The sequence below is a fragment of the Somniosus microcephalus genome, chromosome 2, assembly GCF_052327205.1.
Source record: "Somniosus microcephalus isolate GS21.2 chromosome 2, FLI_Smic_1.0, whole genome shotgun sequence".
Classification (NCBI taxonomy): Eukaryota; Metazoa; Chordata; class Chondrichthyes; order Squaliformes; family Somniosidae; genus Somniosus; species Somniosus microcephalus.
The window spans coordinates 320,187,385-320,214,130 of record NC_140988.1 but is presented as its reverse complement, the minus strand read 5'-3'; the positions used below and the strand labels follow the sequence as shown (position 1 = coordinate 320,214,130).

The window sequence follows — 26,746 nt, the reverse complement described above, 5'->3', positions numbered from 1 at the left end:
CGTAATTTTCATCTGTCAGTATGTGGGTAGCTGCTTTTGTCTGTCATTGAAACTTTGTGTTGGTGCTGAGCGTTCAGAACAGGGTTATTGAGGACGCTTACACGGGCAGCGTAATCCTTGGAGAAGGTTACCTGAGGTGGCAAAGATGGAGCAATTTTGATAATATAGGGTGGAGAATACTGCTTTTTTTAAAAAAAGAGCCATCCACTTTTTGTTTCTTTTCTCTGTTCATGTCACAGTTCCCCACTGAGAAGGTAACCTGCTCCCAGACCTTTGCAGTGGAGCAGGGCAATGCCGGGTGACTTAGCATCTCATCCCACTGCCTAACCTTCTCTGCCCTTCCTTCACAAGCAAGTACTTCTGTCTTCTCAGCTGAGATGAGAAACTCAGTCTGTGAAATTGCAGGTGCACTATGTCTATGTGCTCTTAGCAGGTTTGGAAGATCTTGTTAAGATCCCTGACTTGGGTCCAGTGTTTTCTCCACATGCCTGCATTCTGTTTTTTCAATACTTCTATTAATTTTATTCTGTTTGTCAGCAAGTTTGTTAATCTGACTTATCAATTAATACAGATTAATTGTTCTGTATTCTAGTCTGCAAAATGGTATTACATTGAAATGCGTTGCATCCGAGAGAATTGTTTTGTGTATTGTTTTTTGGAATTTAGAAGAATGAGAGGAGATCTCATTGAAACATATAAGATTCTGAGGGGGATTGACAGGATAGATGCTGAGAGATTGTTTCCCATGGCTGGTGAGTCCAGAACTAGGGAGCATAGTCTCAGGATAAGGGGTCGGCTTTTTAAGACTGAGACGAGGAGTAACTTCTTCACTCAGAGGGTTGTGAATCTTTGGAATTCTCTGCCCAAGGGCTGTGGATGCTGAGTTGTTGAGTATATTCAAGGTTGAGATAGATAGATTTTTGGACTTTAGGGGAATCAAGGGATAGGGCAGGAAAGTAGAGTTGAGGTCGAAGATCAGCCATGATCTTATTGAATGGCAGAGCAGGCTCGAGGGGCCGTATGGCCTACTGCTGCTCCCAAGTCTTATGTTCTACTCTTTGCGGTTCCAATATCTTTAAAAGGGAAAGAAAGTCTTGGGAGCACTATTTCTCTAAACTACTCCCCCAAAGTCTATCAAAAAATAAAAAATATTACTTGACCGTTTTAAAAAGAGTCAAGTTTTCTACTCCTAATGGAAACCTGCCATGTCATATCCCATTGTTCCATGATTCTTTAATGATTTTACGAATGGGAGAAGCCTGTGCTGCAATCTGACATATAGTGCTCGATTTTCATTGAGCCATGGAGTTGGGCTTGGAGGCGTGCGGGGGGTTAAAATCGCAAAACCTGACGGGCGGGAACCCCCCCCCTCCGCCTGGTTCCTGACTCCGAGCAATTTTAACTCAGTCCTGTCTGATGGTCCCGACTCCGTCACGCATCCAACAGGCGGGACTGGTTGTTAAGGCACATGGGATTGGGGGCATGGTATTGACTTGGATAGAAAACTGGTTGGCGGACAGAAAGCAGAGAGTAGGAATTAACGGGTCTTTTTCCGAGTGGCAGGCAGTGACTAGTGGGGTACTGCAGGGATCGGTCCTTGGACCCCAGCTATTCACAATATACACTAATGATCTAGATAAGGGAACTAGATGTAATATCTCCAAGTTTGCAGACGACAGAAAGCTGGGTGGGCGTGTGTGCTGTGAGGAGGATACCGAGAAACTCCAGGTTGATTTGGACAGGTTGGGTGATTGGGCAGAAGCGTGGCAGATGCAATATAACGTGGATAAATGCGAGGTTATCCACTTTGGTGTCAAAAACAGAAAGGCAGACTATTATCTGAATGGCAATAGATTGGGAGAAGGAGAAGTGCTACGAGACCTGGGTGTCCTTGTGCACCAGTCGCTGAAGGTAAGCATGCAGGTGCAGCAGGCGGTGAAGAAGGCAAATGGTATGTTGGCCTTCATAGCGAAAGGGTTTGAGCACAGGAGCAAGGATGTCCTGCTGCAGTTGTACAGGGCCTTGGTGAGACCACACCTTGAGTGCTGTGTGCAGTTTTGGTCGCCTTATCTGAGGAAGGATGTTCTTGCCATGGAAGGAGTTCAGCAAAGATTCACAAGACTGATCCCTGGGATGGCAGGAATGACGTATGAGGCGACATTGGGTCGATTGGGCTTATACTCGCTGGAGTTTAGAAGAATGAGAGGGGATCTCAGCGAAACTTATAAAATTCTGACAGGTCTGGACAAACTAGATGCAGGTAGAATGTTCCCGATGGTCAGAGAGTCCAGAACCAGGGGTCATAGTCTAAGGATAAGGGATAAGCCATTTAGGACAGAGATGAGGAAGAATTTCTTCACCCAGAGAGTGGTGAACCTGTGGAATTCTCTACCACAGAAGGCGGTTGAGGCCAAGTCTTTAAATATATTCAAGAAGGAGTTAGATATATTTCTTAGAGCTAAAGGTATCAAGGGATATTTGGAGAAGGCAGGTACGGGGTACTGAGTTTGGATGATCAGCCATGAACTCATCGAATGGCGGAGCAGGCTCGAGGGGCCGAATGGCCTACTCCTGCTCCTATCTTCTATGTTTCTATGTTAAGGCCCTTAACAACCACTGAATAGCCTCTATAATCCTATTTTGAAAGGCCCTTGTGAATTTAACCCTTTTCCCACATAAAACACGCCTGGTGGGAAACACGAATGTGAAACCTGGCGGGAGCACTATTGGATTGCTGACTATCAACTGCAGGTCAACCATTAAAGTTGAGATTTGATCAGCCATGATTTGCAGGTGGCAGGACTTAGTGGTCTCAGGTCTGGGGCAACTTTTAGAAGGCTTAACCACACCTGTGGAAGGTTGGTGCCTCACACCCATCTCCAGTGTGACCTCCTGGGAAACCCCTCTCGCCACCTTCACTCAGCGCTTCCTCAACGGAGGCATATACCAGAAGCATGGAAGCCATTTATTTCCTTCCCACCTGGGCATTAGAGGAGCTTGAGCACCAGCTGCGGCAGCAGCAGAACCAGGAACAACAGCAGCAGCAGCAGGAGCGCCAGGCTGCTGCTCACCCACCTGAAGCTGCACAGGCCAGAAGGGGCCAGCGCCTGGAAGTGGCTGGAGAGCACCTTGCTGCACATCAGGGGGGCCATGGGGACCCGTATCTGCAATGGCAGTCCTACTCAGAAGGACTTCCATGAAGGTCTGGTTTCTCTGTTCAATAGATGCCCACCGCTCCTCGAGATGTCATTCTATTCGGAACAATGACCATGTTTTCCATACCCTGGCGACTAAGCTCCTCCATGGCCGTAGCCATCCTCTTCTCTACGGTAGCCAGCCTTACCATGGAGGTAGCAATCCTTTCCACGGAGGTAGCCATCCTTTCCGTGGTGATGCGTTCATGCGCCAATGACTCCACAAAGGCTCTGCTCATGTTCGGTATGGACTCCTCCATTCGCTCTACACTCGCAGCGACCCTGGAGACAAAACCTGCCAGAGACTCCTGCATCTGTGCCTGGAGTTCCATCACCTCTGATCTTATGGATGGATCCAGAGGCAGAGGGTCGACATGCTGCTGAGCCGAGCTGGCAGAGTCCTGCGCCCTCCGACTAGGACTCTCCACTGCTGTCCCTGTCTCCGCAATCTGCTGATGCTCACTTATGAGCTGTGATACACCAGGTGACAACACTACTCTATGTCCCGAAAGTCCCACCGAGGTGTGAGTGTCTGCGCTGGTGCTGGGTGTGCTGAATTCTGCTGACGCTGCGCCCTCAGAGGTTACAGCTTCCTCTGAGGAGTCTGGCTGCTCAGCCTCTTCTTCCTGGCTAGGGGGGACGGATGCTTGTGATGGTCCTGTGGGGGAGTAAAGGAAAGAGTCAGTGATGTGATGCAAAGGCTACATGCACACAGCTTTTTGCAGATGCTCATAAGTACATCTGTTACAGCTTCACAATCATTATCAGCGACTCATGCAATGTCAAAGAGAGAGATGGGAAACTTTTCTGTCACCAGCTTGCTGTGTTACACCCGTCTGTCCATCCCCCATGCGCAAATCATCCTCTATTCCCATAATTTCCAGGACGGCCTCCTCCCAGGGGGTCAGGTAGGCTGTTGAGGCTGTCCCTCCTCCCGACCTGGCTCGCTCTCTTTTGTTGTGAACTCTCTTTTCCTGCAATGAGGGAGACAAGTGGAGGTTGAGTGTGAATGAAGGAGTGAGTGTAGAGATTGCATAGCATAGATACTTAGAAGGAGACAAAGATGGAGTGAGGTTGCAAGACCAAGGGCCCTCCCTGTGTGTTGTCAGTTGTGTTCAAAGCATCCAAGTGATAGGGAGTGTGAGGGCTGCATGGTCGAATAGTTATGTGAATGTGAGCATAGAGAGAGAGGGAATGGGTAAGGGTGCATGGATGTCAGTGTCAAGTGGGATGTGGAGGAAGAGATTGCTAAAGCTGAGTGCTGGTGAGGAAAGGCAATGGGGATCAGATTGAGGGTGATGGGAAATTCATACTCACTTTTCCAGTGCGCTGAAGGTCATGAAATCTTTTCCTGCACTGTATCCAGGTTCTGTGAGTGACTCCCAGGGAGTTGACCTCCTCAGCCACCTGCATCCACACAGCCTTGGTCTGAGTGGGAGGCCTCTTCCTCCCTGATGAAGGGAAGAGCACCTCCCTGTTGGCCCTAGCCCCATCCACTAATGCCTGCAGTGCCACCTCGTCAAAGCGAGGAGCTGATCTGGCCCTCCCGCTTGTCATATTTGCTGCAGCTCCCTCACACTGCACAGTCAAGAAGCTTGGCAGTCTGCCGAAGAAGCAAGGCTTGCTGTGGACCTTAAATGCAGCAGCAATGATGACGTCATCGGAGGGGACTTTCAGTCATGAAAAACCCATTTGCAAAGGCTTCCCACACGTTGGAAATTAATTGGCCAATTCAGTTAAAATTGCATCAATCTCCCACATCCATTTAGATTCGTGTGGGAAACACGAAATTCGGATAACACACCATCCCGCACCTGAGTTAAAATCCAGCCCATAGAATCATAGAATGATACAGTACAGAAGGAGGCCATTCGGCCCATCGTGCCTGTGCACAATGGGTTGAATTCTACGATATTCTACTAGATAGGAATGCAGCATACAAAAATACTACTCCTCTAGACTTTCCTTACCCTTGAACTGTACAAATTAGTTAATTGGGTAGCGACTCATACATATAGTTTGGGATTTTAAGTATTAAAATATAGGATTTTAAGTATTAAAATACTTTTTAAAGAAAAATGCAGGGTTTGACAAATATTAATAGGAAGTTGAAGAACATATAACGGGTTGTCTGACAATGGCTTTGTTCAGAGAAACCATTCAATAAAGCTGTAAGTGGCATTGGCCAAGGTCTTGCAGCAGATTGCTACTTGACCCCCTTAGTCAGGAAATTGTGGGCAACACAGGAACCTCTAAAGGAGGAGATATCTCGGGGGGTAAAGATATTAAAAATAATAGCATAACTAACCCATATTATATGGAAAATAACAACAGAGAATGCTGGAAAAACTCAGCAGGTCAGGCAACATCCGTGGAGAGAAATTTGAGTTGACGTTTCAGGTTGAAACCCTTCTTCAAAACTGGAAAGAAAATAAAAAGATCGAAGGCAAAGCTGCGATCGAACAAAAGAAGAAAAGGAGACAATAAAAGGTATTATAAGCCAGATGAGATGGTAATGGGCCCGTGGAGACAAAAGGCAGCTGAGATTAGGTGTGAAGTGTACTGGCAGGATAAGGACAGCTGCCAGGTGAGAGAGAGAAACAAAAGGAAAGGAGGGGGGCGGGGGAGGGGAAAGGAGGACCCAAAACAAAGGGGTGGTAAAAATTAAAAGGAAAAAAGTAATAGAGGCCGAGGTTATGATCTGAAATTATTGAACTCGATATTGAGTCCGGAAGACTGCAAAGTGCCTAATCGGAAGATGAGGTGCTGTTCCTCAAGTTTACGTTGAGCTTCCGTGGAACAATACAAGAGGCCAAGGACGGTGAGGTCCGAGTGGGAATGGAGCGGTGAATTAAAATGACAGGCGACCGGAAGCTCGGGGTCACCCTTATGGACTAACGGAGGTGTTCCGCAAAGTGGTCACCCAATCTGCGTTTGGTCTCCCCAATGTAGAGGAGACCGCATCGTGAGCAGCGAATACAGTATACTAGATTGCAAGAAGTACAAGTGAATCGCTGTTTCACTTGGAAGGGGTGTTTGGGGCCCTGGACAGTGGGAAGGGGGGAGGTATAGGGGCAGGTGTTACATCTCCTGCGCTTGCACGGGAAGGTGCCAGGCGAAGGGGAAGGGCTGTTGGGGGTGATAGAGGAGTGGACTAGGGTGTCTCGGAGGGAGCGGTCCCTACGGAATGCTGAAAGGGGAGGGGAGGGGAAGATGCGTTTGGTGGTGGGATCACTTTGGAGGTAGCGGAAATGCCGGAGGATGATCCGTTGAATGTGGAGGCTGGTGGGGTGAAAGGTGGGGACAAGGGGAACCCTATCGTGGTTCCGGGAGGGAGGGGCAGGGGTGAAGGCAGAAGTACGTGAGATAGAACGGATACGGTCGAGGGCCGTGTCGACCACGGTAGAGGGGAATCCTCGGTTGCGGAAAAAGGAAGACATGTCGGAAGCACTGGTGTGGAAGGTGGCATCATCGGAGCAAATACAGCGGAGGCGGAGAAACTGGGAGAATGGAATAGAGTTCTTACAGGAGGCGGGGTGGGAGGAAGTGTAGTCCAGGTAGCTGTGGGAGTCAGTCCCCAGAGATGGAGACGGAGAAGTGGAGGAAGGGAAGGGAGGAGTCAGAGATGGTCCATGTGAAGGTGAGGGCAGGGTGGAAATTGGAGGCAAAGTGAATGAAATTGTCTAGTTCGGGGCGAGAGCAGGAAACGGCACCGATAAAGTCATCAATGTATCGGAAAAAGAGGTGAGGGAGGGGACCTGAGTAGGACTGGAACAAAGATTGTTCCACATAGCCCACGAAAAGGCAGGCATAGCTAGGACCCATGCGGGTACCCATGGCAACACCTTTAATTTGGAGGAAAGAGTGGAGTTAAAGGAGAAGTTGTTCAATGTGAGAACAAGGTCAGCCAGGCGGAGGAGGGTGGTGGTGGATGGGGACTGGAGTTTGAAATCACTTCAATGCTGACACATTCTGTAGTGAATATGGAAGATGTAAATTTGCTAATGAGTATCCACAGCCATGTTTGGTAAATGAGTGAAATTGTAACCAATGGTAAGGATATAGGCCTAGAAATTGGGTTGGTAGCGCCGGTGCTGAGCGCCTAAAGAGACCTAGAATTGGGGCGAAGCGCTATATTGGGGCGGATGCTATGAAGATAGCGCCAACTCAGATATTGACTGTACATTTAGCGCCTGCGCTAAGTGTTTGCGCGCGCCCGCGAGCGCAAGCAGCTCATGACGTCATTTCAGTGTGCAACGCCTTTTAGGAGCGCCTGAGCGCATATTGGGTGGCGCCCGGAGCCTTAGCGCCCAGCGCTATTAGTGACAGTTCGAGGGAGGGCTAACAGGCCCTTCTCGGAGTAGGGGGGCGCTATTTAAAGGGGACAGCTCTACTGCAGAATCTTCTGCCACTTGGCCTGCTCATTGCGCTCGCTGCTAGAGAGAGTTGGCGAGCTAATGTGGAGCGGAGTTCTGGGATTTGAGCTTTACAGTACTTGGTACCTTCAACCCTGTCCGAAGCACTTGCACCACTACACCTAAAAGCCTTTTGACCAACTGGCATCGGAATGGGAGCTTGTTTGGAGGGCGACGGACCTCACCTGCACTCTGTGCAGCAGTCATGACGACCTGCCTTGCCCTGCGGGGAGACGGTGGCCGAACTTGCCTATCCCCCCTGCGTTGCTCCATGCCGCTTGGTCCGGCAACTGGTTCATCCTCAGAGCCACCCCCCCTCCCCTCCAGGGGACTACTATCCCCAGTCTGCAGATGTCTCCGCTCCCCAGATTCTGCAACGGCTGGTCTGGATTCCTCCTGGTCCTCGCCTCCGGTGGCACTGGCAGCTTCAGCGCGTTGAGCCCGAGTTGGTGCTGCTTCATTTGAAAGTGGGAGGTGGAAGAGTGGCTTTAGCAAAAGGACAGGTTTGCTGAAAGGCATGCCAGATTGCGGCAAGGCTCTGACATGGCTGCACACTGAGGATGCATGCTGGCGGGGGGACCAAGTGGATGGCAACAGGTGGAAAAGGTGAGAGTCTTACCCTCACTGTCGGTAATGGGGTCGGCAGATGCAGTGGTCACTGGACCAGACAGACGTCCTCCAAGTATCTGGTGCACTCTCTCCTCCAGATCCGTGAGAGTGACCACTTGTGCAGGTCCGCCACCGGTTCGACGCTGCTCCTTTCTAATCTGTGCCATCTTGGACTGCAGGGGAAAGAAGGGGAGGTTCTGTTACATGAGGCCTTGAGACCTCATCGCATGCCCCCCATGGTGCAAGAGCCCTTACATGAAGCCTTGAGACATCTGTCCATGTGTGTAGCCAGAAAGGGCCATGGGTGCATACTGACAGATGGCCATTGGCGCATCATTGCAGCAGGGTGCCCGAAGTCAGCTGCAGATGGAGGGAAGCACAAGTTTGGTAAACCATCCCTCACCCTAACGATCCGTGTGAGGTCGTTGAATTTCTTCCTGCACTGAACAGGGGTCCTGGTCGCCATGCTGCTGGAATTCACCCTCACAGCAACCTCCCTCCAAGATCGTCGATAAGCCTTCTGATTTGGCCTCTTGCCATTATCCGGATACAGGACCTCTCGACGGTGTTCAACTGTAGCCACCAAGTGGTCCAGAGCCTCAGTGCTGAAGCGCTCTGCTCTCTGCCTAACCTTCTCCATAATGCACAAGTTTCTAACGCCAGACAAGGGCGAGCGCCGAATCTGAGGCCTACAGGGCGTTGGGTGTTTAAGCTCAGTCTGACTGACCCGCCCCTTTAAGAGCCGGCCAGCGCCTGTCGGTCCCATGCTTTCCCGTAATTGAGTTCACCTGCGCTGCGCCCGTCCGCATCGATATTGAGTAGCGCCTGACCTTTTGCGCCTTAAGAGCACCGTGCAACGGCTGATTTTGCGCCTCAATCCCCTTTGGGGGCGATGCAACCCAATATCGCGCCAGGCGGCGATAAGTTTCGTCTGGCTATAAACTTTGCGCATCACCAGTTCTAACGCCTCAAGCGGGGCTATACCCAATTTCTAGACCATAGTTCATTTTCAGCCACCATTGTGATGTTAAAGTGTATATTAATTTCCATTGAATGCTTGTTTTACCTTCGATCAGAAAATGCTAGTGCACTGCTCAAAAGGTTGGTTTAGTTCTTGCTCAGTTTAAGAGTAAAATCAATAGCAATAGTTATAACGGCGTGACATTTCCTTTTGCTTACAGCAAATGAAGAAGCACCCATGCCGTCAATGTGAGAAATCCTTCAGCTCCTCGCACAGTCTGTGCCGGCACAATCGCATCAAGCATAAAGGCATCCGGAAAGTGTACACATGCTGGTAAGTGCAGCTGTCAAGTGGAACTCCATTTTGGATTTTTTTTAATGGATTAATTATTAATTGTTTACTTCATAAACCAAATGTTGTTTGAGGGAAAGGTATCTATTTTTTGATGGGAATGGGACGAGGACAGAGCTTTAGCTTTGTGGGAAAGGGGGCAAGAAGCAGATGCAGCTGAATAGATGGTTTCTGTCTTAGAGCTGTAGAAATCCATGAGTTCTTCCATATTTTGTCAGTAGAGGTGAGGACAGAGGGACAAATGAAGAGTTTAAGCAGAAGGCTAGTAGAAAAGGATTAGCTTTGCCCTCCTAAATAATCCTAGAGTAGAGGAGAGCAAAACCCAGTCGAGCTTGATATGGGCAGGGGATGGATGGCTAAAGCCAGGTTTGTGCTAGGTGCATTCAAGTTTACTCCCCATGAACTTGAGGGAGCAAAGATGGGGCTGCAACAGGGGAAGTGAATGGGATAGGAAACTGAAGGATTTACTGGGGTTGAGAAGGAGTGGTTGAGCAAATAAACAGCTGCAGAGATATTGTGGTGAAAGGAGGGCCAAAGGCTAAGCACTACAGAGTCCAAGAATGTGGTTGTAATGACTTGGAAAGGTTCCCCCGCCCCCCCCCCCCCCAGAGATGAATCCAGAAGAAAGTGGGTTAAGGGGATGTGAGTGGTGATGAATAAAAGGAAATGGTAGGAGGTAGCCCTATTGGTGATTGAGACTTGGGAGTGGAGGAGCCATGGGAGATGGAGAGGCTGAGTGGTTGTTTATGAATATGGGAGGAACGTTTATAGGGAGGGAGAGGCTCTTCCACCCACCCCCAGTCTATCTGTCCTTCTTGCTCTATCGCCCCCCCCCATCCCTCCTTATTTCAGCCTTTCTCCTACTATTTACCCTCTACTACTTTTCTATTTTTACCTCTTGCTTTGTCTTTCGAACTATGAGTGGTAAGAGGCAGCAGCAGTGGGACTTGGGCAAGTGTCTCAAGTTAAAAGTAGCAGCAGTGGGGAGTCGGACATTAGACAGAAGCAGCCATCTTGGAACTCAGTTGGGAGGGCAGAGTAAGAGCTGACCACCGCTTCAGGCAGTTGAGAAGAGACATGAAATGCTTCGGGATAGGGTCTGAGAGTCTTTTGGCTGGTGGTAGTCTGTAGAGGGCAGCACTACAGCCTTTATGAAGTTGCTCAAAGGTGGACTATCCTTTTTCCACTCAAACCCCAGTGCAAAGCCACAGATAAATGAAGTGAGCTATCCATGAAAAATTCTCACCGCTGGAAAAACTCCGATCTACTGGTGGGTTTGTGGCAATTTAAAAAAAAACCCATAGCTGTGCAGTAAATTGCGTCCTGCAGTATTGTGGATTCCTGAAGCAGGTCCTGACTGAAGGACTGCTGTGAGCAGGAGTTGCATGTCAATCCAGTGCAGTCTACTGATTTAAAAAAAAAATTCTCATAAACCCTCGGAAATCAGCTGTTTCTAATAGTGAGAAGGATCAAAAGTTGGAGTTCTGTGGACCAGATAAGATTAGGAAGTGAGTCAGGTTTAGGCTTAAAGCATCAAGAAGTACTGCGTAATTCAAAAATGAGTATGGAATATGAACATCTACCACTGTGTGTTTGAACTTGATTGGCAGCTTTTTATTCAGTGGCCTCTTGGCTTGGCACATATAGTACAGATATATTTAGTTCAGTTTCTGGAACTGACCCTTGAACTTGGACTAACATAAGAATCATGTTGCCTACATACATCACTAAATCATTAAGGGTGTCCAAAGCCTCATCACAATGATCTGTGCAAGAAATACATTCTAGAAATGGGAATTTTCCCCTTTGTGGATACAGTCATTTTTTTATTATTTTTAAGTATTGTACTACTCATATCTTACTGTTTCCGTGAAGCTATAGTAAACAAATTGATCAATTGCTTTTAGCCTGATCGTAACAACACGCCAGTGATATTCACTACGTTTTGGATTAGACAGGAGAACCTGTTGGCTTCCCATGTAGTCTCTTTTGCAGTACATTATAATGAAAAGGTAATTGTCCTGTGCCACTCTATCGCACTCGTGGTATGCATAAAGGTTGCAGATTTCAGTTCATAGGACACACAGTCCGATTATGTGAACTGCCTTTTTGCTGTGAACAAAAAACAAATTTTAGGACAGAGCCCCTAATTCTAGCAAGAACATTTCTAAATAATTCATGGGAAAACTCCCAATTATCCAAGTATCATTGTACACCCACATATTCTCTTTGTTTTTCTTTGTGACTTACTGTTTTGATTTATTGACCAGAGAGAAATTAAAGTAATTGAGTTCAATTAGCCATAAATAATAAATACTCTGTTCTTTAGAGACTCTAATAGCTAGCTGCCATGGATCTTGATGGATTATTTAAATACTATTGCACCATCCATTTTTAGTCACTAAAGGGTATGCGTCAAAACAATCTCAAACAATATTAAATGTTCTTAGCGAATGTTTTCAATATAATTACAATACAGTTTATCAGTGACCAGCTAGTTGGTGTAAAAATTAAGAATGAAAATATCCAATGGATTTTATACACCTATAACTAGTCCTCAAACGTTTCAGAGGATACAAGGGTAGTTGTAAACTAATATGGCGTGGGGAGGGAAAGAAAAACAAGAGGAGGCAGTGGAGACGATAGCAAACGGATGTAAGAAAGATGAGAGACAAACAGGAAATAAATAAATCAGATGGAGGGATTAAAACAGTAAGACTAAAAAGGCAGAGGCAGGTTTGAGCTGCATGTGTGTAAATGCTCAAAGTATTGTGAATAAAATTAGTGAGCGGTGGGCACAAATTACTGACGAGGGGTATTATGTAATAGCATTAACAGGGATATGTCTTGGATTGTGGCAGGACTGGGAGCTAAATATTCCTGGTTACAAAATATTCGGGAAGAATAGAATGGGAGAAAGGGAAGGAGACGTGGCAATGTTAATTAGATATTTCATTATAACATTAGGACGATGATAATGGGGAATTGTGCACAAGCTGAATCTTATTTGGTTAGAGTTAAGGGATAAGAATGGCACCATTATTCTATTGGGAGCTTATTGCAGAGCACCAAGCAATGGAAAGGAGATAGAGGAAGAGGTAAATCGAAAAATTAGGGAAATATGCAGAAATAACAAGACCACAATGGTGGGCAACTTCATTTATACAAAGATAAATTGAGATAAAAGAAAAGCAAGTGGCAAATATGGGGAAGGGCTTCTGCAGTGTCTCCAGCACTGCTTTCTGGATCAATATGTTATTAGTTCAACAAGGAAGTAGGCAGTTATTGTTCTTGGAAATGAAGTAGGGATAGTTAGGTAATGTAATGATAGGGGATGTCTAGGAAACATAACATAATTACGTTTGATATGAAAATCAAAAAGGAGACGTTCTGGGACTTGGATCCAAACACAACTGTGTTGTGAGGAAGATCTCCTCTCTGGCCATAACTTAGCTTGAGCGATTACATATCTAGGTCCTAGTGAGTGCAAGTTCACAACACAAACATTGCCTACATATACAGCATAAATTAGCAATTTCACTCAACCTTTTAACAACACTGGCTTTCTCTAAATTTGTATTTTTAAATTTACAGCCAAAGACATTTAGCGGGCTTATAGCCAGATTACACAGTAGTATTATTTTATTAAACTCTATGTGGACTGTGGTGGTGAAATAATCCATTATTTAAATCTCTTCCACTGTGTTGGAAATGACATTTATATTATAGCTGTGTATTCACATTTTCTATATGCTGGTTTACTAGACAATGGAAGTGTGCTTTATAGAAGATTCAGTCTCTTTCTTACCTATCAAGTTCATGTTATTTTCTCTGTTCTCCTCTGCTATTGCTTCTGTATCTCTTTTTCTCTCCTGCTTATTTCTGCTCTTATTTTCTTTCTTGCTTCGCTCTCGGTGCTTTTCTGCTTCTTTCTGTCTTTTTTCGTATTTGCTTTTGGTACAAGTGGTGTGGCAGAGGACGAACAGGGGTTGCAGGTTCACTTTTCTAGGCCTGGGTGGAGGGGTTAATGCAGTTTGTAGGCCTCAGTGGCTCTCCTTGCATCCCTAATTGTGTCACCCATCCCTGCTGCTTCCCTATGTGTCTATTACCTGGCATAATGGCTTTGTTTTACCATCACCCTCTCATGACAACCCCACCCTTTTTCCACCAGCCCCTCGTTTGTATTGTGCTTCTTTGTACTAACCCTAATGCTCTGTATCCTTCCTGTGCCCTAGCTGTCCCTCTAGTCAATGACCATTTCCTTACCCATCTGCTCACCTTTCACCTCCCATCCCACCATCATCTTACATCCCTAATCTTTCCTACCATCTCTCCATTTAGCTGCTCTCCCCTGAGCCCCAATTTCATTATTTGATCAGCCTACTTCCTTTGGCCCAATCACCTGCACCCTCAGCCCATAACCCTTCCCACTGCTTCCCACCATTTGCACCGTTTCCCTCATTCCCGCAGGTTGACATGAAAGCCATCTTGCCCATCTGACCAGCCCCTGCTTTTTTCCCAATTTACAGCAAGGCTTTGGTTTTGAAAAGAATACAAATTGAGCAGGAGCGCCACCTGCTGTTAGGAGGCTGAAAGGTAAGTAATGATCAGTATTGAAAGCAATTCACAGAATCACAGAATCACAGAAACCTCACAGTGCAGATAGAGGCCATTTCGGCCCATCGAGCCTGCACCGACACATATCCCACCCTATCCCCGTAACCCCACGTATTTAATCCCCCTAACACTAAGGGTCAATTTATCATAGCCAATCAACCTAACCCGCACATCTTTGGACTGTGGGAGGAAACCGGAGCACCCGGAGGAAACCCACGCAAACACAGGGAGAATGTGCAAACTCCACACAGACAGTCACCCGAGGCCGGATTCGAACCCGGGTCCCTGGTGCTGTGAGGCAACAGTGCTAACCACTATATTAGTTCAAAAGCATCGTTAGGCATCATCTGACGTGACAGAATTGTGGCACAGGAAGTGCGTGCTAGACCAGGCCTTTTATTATATTTTTCTATATACTATTTTGGGAAAACAGTAAATGAGTTTTATATATGTGTTTCTTTGCCATTTTATTTAATTTTATCCCTTGACACTTTTAAAGCTGAGGAGAGACATCAAGAAGGGATGCAAGGTGTAACAGTTTGAGGTAGGTATCTGGTATTTAGCAGTACTTGGTGTGGGGGGGGGGCGCGGGGGAGGGAAGTTTAGATGCCCTGGGGACAGTTCTGGGTCCTGGATTTTGGTAGTACCAGGAAATGGTCCGAGGTTTTGGCAGAGCTGGGGTGGGGTCCTAGAATTTGGCAGCATTCAAGTGGGGGTGTTAAGGTTTGGCAGCAAAGGATTGGGGGGTCTTTGGCTCTGCAATTACTGTAGAAGGGTCTTACTGCATTGCGAAGGAATTGTCCCAGGTCTAGCAGCACAGGCTTGGATATATCCAAGAGATCTCTACAAATACAGTGTGACTGATGTCTGCACATCCATATCTGTGTATGTATTTGTGTGTGTGTGTCTCTCTGTTTTTGTGTGTGTATCTGTCTCAGCTATCACAGATTAGAATATATACACAAAACTCAATCGCCGATATCCTTTCTGTTTCCTTGAGAAGCTTGCAAAATTCAGTGCTGTTGTGTTTTTTAAAAATTCTGCAAAAGCAAAACTCAAAAATGTCTCTTCTCCCTCTGTCTCATAAATTGATAATTTTTCAGGACAGGAGGAGGCCTTTCGGCCCACTGCACCTGTGCTAGTTCTTTAAAAGAGCTGTTCACTTGGTCCCATTCTTCTGCGCGTTCCTCGTTAAATTTTTAGTTTACAAATATTAATTTCCTTTCAAAAGTTATGATACCACCGTTTCTGGTAAGGCATTCCATGCTCTAGCAGCCAGCTGTGTAAAAAATAAAGTAACCTCTTCCTTTGATCTTTTGGTGATTATTGTAAATTTATGCCTTCCACTAACCATTGAAAATTGTATTTCCCTATTTATCTTATCAAAACACCTCATAATTTTGAATCCCTCTAAGATTTCCTATGAACCTTCCCATCTCTAATGAAAAGAGCCCCAGTTTTCCAGTCTCTCATAATATAAGCATATCTTTTCTCATATCGTCTTATTAAATCTCTTCTGTAACTTCTCCGTGATAGTGACCTCCTTTCTAAAATAGTGCATCCAAAACTGGGCACAATATTATAATTGCGAGCTAACCAATGATTTGTGTAAATTTAGTGTTACCTCTTTGCTTTTATACTTGATGTCTATATTTATGAAACCTAGGATCTCGTACGCATTTTCTTAATGACTGCCTCAGTGTGTTCACCCACTTTTCAAAGAATTGGGTTTCTGAACTGCCTATGTCTCTCTGATCATCTACTCCTTTTAAAGTTTTACCATTTAGTGTATATTTCTTCTCCTTATTCTTGATCCAAAAATTGATCTTTTGCTGTTTGAAATCGATCTGTGTTTCTCTCAGACTCAAACAGCCTCTCCGTTTAAAAAAAAAAGAAAATACACTCAGTACAAGCTTTATCTGAAGGAGCTTTTGAAATTTCTGCTCCAGCTTTCCTCCAAAGAATTACAAAATGAATTAAACACATTGTTAGAAGCTGCAAAGTGTTTTGTCAGTTGGGCTAACTAAATGCTACTGATGTATGGTGGGAAATAATGCACATTGAACATGTGCAGACTAGGTTCTGCCTCCAGATACTGAATCAGAGTGGGCAAAAATATCAAGACCGAACACAAGCTTTTGGGAGAGGTTAAGGCGTCCAAGTAAAAGATGTAAATTTAATCATGTTGTTGTCAAATATGTAATATTTTTATTTATTTAAAATCTACTTTGGACATTAGAAATTTCAGTTGCTGATGGAAAAAATGGCTCAATTTAAGAAAAAGTATTTTGAGTAATTGGATTGGTTCACCCTTTTTAATTTTGTTTTCATTATGATTTGTAGATTCATCTAACTGGTTATTCAGGATTAGTTGTCTTCATAGTCCTTAGTAGTTTCTTATTATCAATTTTGCATTTGCTGATCTTGCTTTTGATTCACTTTTGGTTCCCTACCATTCCCTTCCATTCTGATTTGCTGCTGTTTTACAATCAACAAAGTGTGATGGCACAAGTATGACAAACAGGATGTGTCTGTTATGTGCAAGACTTTTAATACATTTTAGATAGATTTTTTTTTTGGACAGCAGGGTGCAGTTAGGGCAACTGGAGGAAGCACCGTAATCTTATGGATGTGACCCTAGAGGTTGTTAGAAGCACAGAAGAACTTGCAGAAATTGAACTAGGTATGACTTAGCAAATGCCCACTGTGGCAACCCTGCCAACGTTGTGATTCTAGTTCAGGTCACCTCCCGATGCCTGCGAATCCTTGCTGTTCAAATCTCATGAAAAGCTGCAACATATGGAAGGAGGAAGGTAATGTGATAATGTCACAGCACAGATGAAAGTGAATGCTGAGGTCAGTTGTACTGTGTCCAAACAAACTGTGATCTGGAATAAACATGAAATAAGCTCTTAGCTAATCGCTGGTGGTCCGTATCACGTACAGTGCAGATTTTAGTCTGGTACATTTCCTTTTACTTGTACAATTTCAACGTCACCAAGAGGGTGGTGGTTCTCACTGATGTGCATACAGAAAAGAAAATGGTATAAGATTTTACTATTAGAGCTTCAGCATTTCCAAATCCTGGTCTGACTTTTTGGGGGTTTCCTCTATTTCTATTTTTAATTTTCCTGTGAGTTACCAGTTTTCCATACTTTCCATTTTATCTTTGTGTACAACTTTGGAAGATGTGAAAACACTTCTGTGAACACATTTCATAAAGCAGCCCTTTTATTTTAGAAGCCTCTGGTCAACCAGTAAGTGAACAGTTGATCTTACAGTACTGAAGCAAGCCACCTACTTCTCAGCACACTACTGCTGTGCAGTGTGTCGTGTTGATTTATCCAAAGTGTATTATAAGTTGATCTTCACTTGCCATCTGTTTGTTGGCTGGGGCCAGGGGGCAGGGGTGAGGCTCCTAACTTTATTTTGTCCCAAGCAGTGATTGCCGAAATCAGGCAATCTGTAACCAACCACCAGCAGGTACATGGGAACAGCCCAAGAAGGTTACTCGCTCTCATTGTGTGCCCTCCACTCAGCATCTCCCACAGTGGCACAGTCAGCTCTTTATTTCTGTGAGGTTTGGCATTTGGTACAAAAGCATATTTGCTTCTATTCTTTTATATCATGATCTACTCTCAACTAACTCACAATGTTTAATAAAGAAATAACCACCTTGAGATAAATCTGATATATGCTGAGACAGTGTTCTCCAAGTTTGAACTAAGTCATTCTCTTTAGGCCAGCACTAAGTATGTTTCTGTAACATTATAGATGACTTGGAGTTTCCGCTTTGGGTGCAAATTGTGCCCAAAATTGTGCTAGTTTTGAGAAGTGATTTTTTTCCCCCTCAAGATTCCGCTCAAACTCATTTGCATATTGCCAGATGCAAAATCTGCCATGAACCTGTGCTTCAGAACGTAATTTAAAAAAATCTTTTTTGCTTTATAAAATATTCCTTGATATATTTACAAGTGGTAACTTGGTGTAGTTTGATTAATACAGCTCAAAATGGGATACTAAGGGGGAAAAAACGTTAGTGGGAGTGTTATATAGACCTCCAAACAGTAAGGCGGAGGTTGGGGATGGCATTAAAAGGGAAATTAAAGAAGCGTGCAATAAGGGCACAGCAGTCATCATGGGTGACTTTAATCTACATATAGATTGGGCCAACCAAATTAGTAACAGTACTGTGGAGGAGGAATTCCTGGAGTGTTTACGGGATGGTTTCCTGGACCAATATGTCGAACATTTGGATAATCATAATTTAATAGGACAAAGTCAGCATGGTTTTATGAAGGGGAAGTCATGTTTGACAAATTTGCTGGAGTTCTTTGAGGAAGTAACATATAGGGTGGGTAAAGGGGAACCAGTGGACGTAGTGTATTTAGACTTCCAAAAGGCATTTGACAAGGTGCCACACAAAAGATTATTGCTTAAGATAAAAAATCATGGGATTGGGGGTAATATTCTGGCATGGATAGAGGATTGGCTATCTAACAGAAGGCAGAGAGTTGGGATAAATGGTTCATTCTCAGACTGGCAATCAGTAACTAGTTGTGTTCCACAGGGGTCAGTGCTGGGTCCCCAACTCTTTACAATCTATATTAATGATTTGGAGGAGGGGACCGAGTGTAACATATCAAAGTTTGCAGATGATACTAAGATGGGAGGGAAAGTAGTGAGTGAGGAGGACATAAAAAACCTGCAAGGGGACATAGACAGGCTAAGTAAGTGGGCAGAGATCTGGCAGATGCAATACAATACTGGAAAGTGTGAGGTTATGCACTTTGGCAGGAAAAATCGTAGAGCAAGTTATTATCTTAATGGCAAGAAACTGGAAAGTACTGAAGTACAAAGGGATCTGGGGGTCCTGGTGCACGAAACTCAAAAGGTTAGTATGCAGGTGCAGCAAGTGATTAAGAATGTTGGCTTTCATTGCTAGGGGGATAGAATATAAAAATAGGGAGGTATTGCTTCAGTTGTACAAGGTATTGGTGAGACCGCACCTGGAATACTGTGTACAGTTTTGGTGTCCATACGTAAGAAAGGACATACTTGCTCTCGAGTCAGTACAAAGAAGGTTCACTCGGTTAATCCCAGGGATGAGGGGATGGACATATGAGGAGAGGTTGAGTAGATTGGGACTCTACTCATTGGAGTTCAGAAGAATGAGAGGCGATCTTATTGAAACATATAAGATTGTGAAGGGGTTGGATCGGGTGGATGCGGGGAGGATGTTCCCGATGATGGGTGAAACTAGAACTAGGGGGCATAGTCTTAGAATAAGGGGCTGCTCTTTCAAAACTGAGATGAGGAGGAACTACTTCACTCAGAGGGTGGTAGGTCCATGGAATATGCTGCCCCAAAAAGCTGTAGAAGCTACATCATTACATAAATTTAAAACAGAAATAGACAGTTTCCTAGAAGTAAAAGGAATTAAGGGTTATGGGGAGCGGGCAGGAATTTGGATATGAGTCTAGGTTCGGATCGGTCATGGCCCTGTGGGTAGTGGAGCGGGCCCAGGGGCCGTGTAGCCTGATCCTGCTCCTGTTTCGTGTGTCTAATTCTGTTAGATTCAGGAGATGGTTCTGTGATAGTGGATTGGCGGTTAGGATCAGATCAGCCATGATCTTATTGAATGGCGGAGCAGGCTCAAGGGGCTGATTGGCCTAATCCTGCTCCTATTTCTTATGTTTTTATGAACCAACCAGAGATCAGGCCATCTTAGACTGGGTATTATGTAACGAGAAAGGATTAATTTGCAATCTTGTTGTACGAGGCCCCTTGGGTCAGAGCGATCATAATATGATCGAATTCTTCATTAAGATGGAGAATGAAGTAGTTGAATCAGAGACTAGGGTCCTCAATTTAAATAAAGGAAACTACGATGGTCTGAGGAGCGAGTTGGGTAGGATTGATTGGGGAATGGCACTCAAAGGGTTGACAGTGGATAGGCAATGGCAAACATTCAAAGACCGAATGGATGAGCTACAGATTTTGTTCATCCCAGTTTGGCATAAAAATAAAACAAAAAAGGTGACTCAACCGTGGCTAACAAGGGAAATTAGGGATAGCATGAGATGCAAAGAGAGGACATATAAATTGGCCAGAAAAAGCAATAACCCTGAGGATTGGGAGCAGTTTAGGATTCAACAAAGGAGGACAAAGGGATTAATTAAGAAAGGGAAAATAGAATATGAGAGTAAGCTTGTGGGAACATAAAAACTGACTGTAAAAGCTTTTATAGATATGTGAAGAGAAAAAGATTGGTGAAGTCAAGCATAGGTCCCTTGCAGTCAGAATCAGGGGAATTTATAATGGGGAACAAAGAAATGGCAGACCAACTAAATACATATTTTGGTTCTGTCTTCACAAAGGAGGACACAAATAACCTCCCAGAGATGCCGGGGAACATAGGGTCTGATGAAAGGGTGGAACTGAAAGAAATCAGTATTTGTAGGGAAATGGTGTTAGGAAAATTGATGGGACTGAAGGCCAATAAATCCCCAGGGCCTGATAATCTACATCCCAGGGTACTTAAGGAAGTGGCCCTAGAAATAGTAGATGCATTGCTGGTTATCTTCCAGAACTCGATAGACTCTGGAACAGTACCCATGGATTGGAGGGTAGCTCATGTTACCCCACTATTCAAAAAAGGTGATAGAGAAAAAGCGGGGAATTATAGACCGGTAAGCCTGACATCGGTAGTGGGGAAAATGCTAGAGTCCATTATAAAAGATGTAATAGCAGAGCACTTGGAAAGCAGTGACAGGATCGGACAAAGTCAACATGGATTTACAAAAGGTAAATCATGCTTGACTAATCTACTGGAATTTTTTGAGGATGTAACTGGTAAAATAGATAAGGGAGAACCAGTGGATGTGGTGTATTTGGACTTTCAGAAGGCTTTCGATAAGGTCCCACAGAAGAGATTAGAGTGCAAAATTAAGGCACATGGGATTGGGGGCAAGGTATTGACTTGGATAGAGAACTGGTTGGCGGACAGAAAGCAAAGAGTTGGAATAAACGGGTCGTTTTCCGAGTGGCAGGCAGTGACTAGTGGGGTACCGCAAGGATCGGTCCTACGACCCCAGCTGTTCACGATATATATTAATGATCTGGACGAGGGAATTGGATGTAATATCTCCAAATTTGCAGACGACACAAAGCTGGGTGGGAGGGTATGCTGTGAGGAGGATGTCGTGAAACTCCAGTACGATTTGGACAGGTTGGGTGATTGGGCAGAAACATGGCAAATGCACTATAATGTGGATAAATGTGAGGTTATCCACTTTGGTGGCAAAAACAGGAAGGCAGATTATTATTTGAATGGCAATAGATTGGGAGAAGGGGAAGTGCAAAGAGACCTGGGTGTTCTTGTACACCAATTGCTGAAGGTAAGCATGCAGGTGCAGCAGGCGGTTAAGAAGGCAAATGGTATGTTGGCTTTCGTAGCAAGAGGGTTCGAGTACAGGAACAAGGATGTCTTGCTACAGTTGTACAGGGCCTTGGTGAGACCACACCTTGAGTATTGTGTGCAGTTTTGGCCGCCTTACCTGAGGAAGGACGTTCTTGCCATGGAGGGAGTGCAGCGAAGATTCACCAGGCTGATACCTGGGATGGCAGGAATGACGTATGAGGAGAGATTGTGTCGATTGGGCTTATACTCACTGGAGTTTAGAAGATTGAGAGGGGATCTCATCGAAACCTATAAAATTCTGTCAGGCCTGGACAGACTAGATGCAGGAATGATGTTTCTGATGGCCGGGGAGTCCAGAACCAGCGGTCATAGTCTAAGGAAAAGGGGTAAGCCATTTAGGACTGAAATGAGAAGGAATTTCTTCACCCAGAGAGTGGTGAACCTGTGGAATTCTCTGCCACAGAGGGCGGTGGAGGCCAGTTCATTAAATATATTCAAGAAAGAGTTGGATATATTTCTTGAGGCTAAAGGGATCAAGGGATATGGGGAGAAAGCAGGGACAGGGCACTGAATTTGGATGATCAGCCATGATCTCATTGAATGGCGGAGCAGGCTCGAAGGGCCGAATGGCCTACTCCTGCTCCTATCTGCTATGTTTCTATAAGCATTTTTAATCAGTGTCTAGTTTACCACCTTTGAGTAACCGAATTTCAAATAATGGAAAATGACTGTATATAACTAGGCCGGACCATTTGCTCGTTATATTGGTGTACAGTAGTCAGTTCCTCAGTAACTGAAAAAAAATATTCAAAAGCTTTTTATGAGATGCCTATTAATGTTCTCGCGCCTAAAAAAAAAGCTTCTTAAGAGCCTCCACGAAGGCCTGCAAACGAGCCTGCAATGTTTTTTAAACTAGCGCAAAAGATTGCGGAAACTCGATTTGCCCTGAGCGTAATTTGCGCTTGAAAGTCCGCGATCTTTGGCGATGCTTTGACTGACTTCAGGCGAATTGCGCTGAAATAAACAGCGTGACCTAGCAGAAACCCTAAGCCATTATGCCCTCTCCATACTTGTTTATCGAAGATCGAGCCATAGAAGTTTACAGCACAGAAGGTCACTGGGGGAAAAATTCAGTTGGTTGCGCCACCCGTTAGCGCCTTAAGAGGGCGCTAAGTGGGGCGCAAACCAACTAGCGCCCGGGCGTGGCACTGCCCACGCCTCCCGCCAAATTCAGCAGGAGGCTAGTGGTGGCGCTAACCGTTAGCGCTGCGCCGCTGGCGATGACGTCATCGGTGTGCGCAGCGCCCCGCTCACGCCCCAGCCGCGATCTTCGGGAGTGCCCCCTGATTTACCGCCGGATGCTATGTCGGTCAGGGTGGCGTACCTGTGGCCGGGGAGGCGCAAATTAAAGGCGAGATGCGGGGCGGCCATTTTTGTTGTTGGCCGCCTGCCAGCACCAACCCCTCCCCCTGCGGAGTGCCGGCCGCGCTCCAAGAGCCCGGCACTTCTCTTGGGTGCCGGGCTCTTTTGCCTGCACTCCCGATCCCCGGGGGCCCAGCTGGGCCCCAGATCGCGCTGCACAAGGCCCCTCCCCTTTAAGAAGGGGAGGAAGGCCTGCAATACCACAACGTGACATGCCGCAGCGTGTGGTGCTTCTGCACGTAGCACCACGATATTCACTCGCAGCACCCCAAGAGGGAGGCGGGCGCCTCCAGTCGCGCCCCGCTTCCCTTTGGGGCACCACCGACCAATTTCCGGCGCGGGGGGGGGGGGGGCGCTAAACCCGACGAAGTTAGCGCTCCAAACGGGGCTATACTGAATTTCTCCCCCACTGTGTCTATGTTGGTTGTTTGCTAGAACGATCCAAGACTAATCTCACTGCAATGGGCTGAGCCTCAACTACTATTGTGGCAGAGCATGGTCTCTGCTTCAACTAATTACTGTGGCAAAGCATTCCATGCTCCAACAACCCTCTGTGTAAAGAAAGTTTTCCGAACCTCACTCCCAGTGAAAATTTTAAACTGATTATTCCTCGTCACTGAGTTGCCAACCAGAGGAAATAGTCTTTCCCTATTCACTCTATCAAAAACCTTAATTATTTTAAAAACCTCTCTTAATTCTCCTTAGTCCTTTCTGCTCCAATGCACAGTGCCCCAGCATTTCAAATCTCTCCTCATAATCTACTAAATAATTTGAAAGCTGATTAGATACCATTGAATGGCCCACTATACAAAGCATGCCTTAAGAACGGTTGATCCTGCATAATTGCACAGGATTAATAGAGCTGTCTTCTAAATCAGTTCTACTTGAAAGTAAAATCATTATCTACTGGTAATTTAATTTGCACAACATTCCAGCCATGATCCGTTTCCCATTATATTAATTGGTTATATATCAGAAGTCTGCATATTGACATTTGGCTGTCTCAGCGAGAGCATGAGCTATCAATACTTGACAACAGAGGAATTTGTGTCACTCTTCACCAGATGCTCTGTTTATTATAAGGCTCTCAGTTTCAAAGCCGTTGAACATTGGCTCTCAGTTTTTCATGCAGAATTTAAATATATGGTTTCATAGAATGGTTACAGCACGAAAGAAGGCCATGCGGCCCGTCGAGCCTGTGCCGACTCTCAGCTAGTCCCACTCCCCTGCCCTTTCCCCGTAGCCCTGCAATTTTTTTCCTTCAAATACTTATCCAACTCCTTTTTGAAAGATAAGATTGAATCTGCCTCCACCACCCTTTCAGGCAGTGCATTCTAGATCTTAACCACTCGCTGAGTAAAAAAGTTTTTTCTTGCGTCGCCTTTGGTTCTTTTGCCAACTTAAATCTGTGTCCTCTGGTTCTCGACCCTTCTACCAATGGGAACAGTTTCTCTCTATCTACTCTGTCCAGATCCCTCATGATTTTGAACATCTCTATCAAATCTCCTCTCAATCTTCTCTGTTGCAAGGAGAACAACCCCAGCTTCTCCAGTTATCAACATAACTGAAGCCCCTCATTCTTGGAATCATTCTCTTAAATCTTTTCTGCACCTTTTCTAAGGCATTCACATCCTTCCTAAAGTGTGGGCCCAGAATTGGACACAATACTCCAGTTGGGGCCAAACCAGTGTTTTATACAGGTTCATCATAATTTCCACACTTTTGTACTCTATACCTCTATTTATGAAGCCCAGGACCCTGTAAGCCTTTCTAACTGCTTTCTCAACCTGCCCTGCCACTTTCAATGATTTGTGCACACATATCCCATGGTCTCTCTGTTCGTGCACCCCCTTTAGGATTGTACCATTTAGTTAATATATCCTCCCCTCATTCTTTCTACCATAGAAACATAGAAGATAGGAGCAGGAGTAGGCCATCGGCCCCTCGAGCCTGCTCCGCCATTTAATGAGATCATGGCTGATCATCCAAATTCAGTACCCTGTCCCTGCTTTCTCCCCATATCCCTTGATCCCTTTAGCCTTAAGAAATATATCTAACTCCTTCTTGAATATATTTAATGAATTGGCCTCAACTGCCTTTTGTGGTAGAGAATTCCACAGGTTCACCACTCTCTGGGTGAAGAAATTCCTCCTCATCTCTGTCCTAAATGGCTTACCCCTTATCTTTAGACTGTGACCCCTGGTTCTAGACTCCCCCGCCATCGGGAACATCCTTCCTGCAAAATGTATCACTTCGCACTTTTCTGCATTAAATTTCATCTGCCACGTGTCCGCCCATTTCACCAAGCCTGTCTATGTCTTCCTGAAGTCTATCACTCTCCTCCTCACTGTTCACTATATCTCTACGTTTTGTGTCAGCTGCAGATTTTGAAATTGTGCCCTGTACACCCACATCCAAGTCATTAATATATATCAAGAAAAGCAGTGGCCCTAGAACCGACTCCTGGGGAACACCACTGTATATCTTCCTCCAGTCCGACAAACAACCATTCACCACTACTCTCTGTTTCCTGTCATTTAGCCAATTTCGTATCCATGCTACCACTGTCCCTTTTATTCCATGGGCTTTAACTTTGCTGGCATGCCTATTATGTGGCACTTTGTTGAACGCCTTTTGGAAATCCATGTACACTACGTCAACCGTATTACCCTCATCAACCCTCTCTGTTACCTCATCAAAGAACTCAATCAAGCTAGTTAAACACGATTTGCCTTTAGCAAATCCGTGATGGCTTTCCTTAATTAATCCACAATTATCCAATTGACTGTTAATATTGTCCCTGATTACTGTTTCTAAAAGCTTCCCCACTACCGAGGTTAAACTGACTGGCCTGTAGTTGCTGGGTTTATCTTTACACCCTTTTTTGATTTACTATGCTATTCACCTCACCATAAAGTATTTTGAAGAAATGCCATTTAACTGATTGAATCCACCCTTTCCAATAGCCCATGTGTGATTTGCACTATCATGGACTCCCTCTATTAGCGTCCTTCAGTCCTGAGCACATTCTTGTTTTTGCCACCGTTTAACAATAAATTTATCGTTGCTCCTTTGAAAGCCACCTTTCTTCAATCTCCTCGTCCTTTCTTATGCCGAAGGGCAGGATAGACACTGCTCCAAGTTTCTGAAAATGTTGGTTTTATCACTATGCTTTGTGTAGGACTGGCTCAAGGTATCTTGTATTTGTCTTTCTCTCCCCATCTAAAGAAATAGCAAAAATCCACTGCTTTGTGCCTCTCCCTGGCACAATGTATTGAAAGACCAGTGTACTGTGTTCTGAGGACGATGCAGTGCAACTGTAGTAGTCATTTGCCAGAAATGTAATCCGAATTTGAATTGCGTGTAGGTATTTATTTTTGGTTTTGTTGCACTCCAAATGAGCTGCGCACTGCCAGTGTAGATCATTCTCAAATATTGACAAAGGTTGAAAGTTTCATTTTTGTTTTCAGGCATCACGTTATCACTAAAGTTTAGTGATAATGTAATTGTCCTTAAGGAAAAATTAAGATCTCATTAAAACTCAGCATGAACAGAGCAGGAGCGTGACTACTGATGGCATCTAACTTTTTAGAGGTTTGTTGACATAGACAGCAGTCTCACTAATTAGATTTGATGACACTATCGTCACAATAAATGCCGCTCACCTCTGGGTAAAGAAATGTTTTTGCACTGGGAAAGTGGAAATGTTGTTGACATAGACAGCAGATCCGCTAATTAGATTTGATGACCATAT

General features: G+C 45.1%; 1 protein-coding gene across 5 annotated transcripts in view; it reads left to right on the top strand.

The window, feature by feature from the left end:
- Positions 1-26,746, top strand: part of znf532 (zinc finger protein 532) — a 197,739-nt gene that overhangs the window by 142,340 nt on the left and 28,653 nt on the right. For 4 of the 5 annotated variants that reach the window (XM_085974292.1, XM_085974277.1, XM_085974297.1 and 1 more), the window contains one exon: positions 9,400-9,512. In XM_085974292.1, coding sequence (XP_085830418.1) covers positions 9,400-9,512 — 113 coding nt within the window. Of the gene's footprint in view, positions 1-9,399; positions 9,513-14,059; positions 14,127-26,746 lie in introns of all 5 variants that reach the window. The other variant, XM_085974288.1, reaches the window with a different exon arrangement.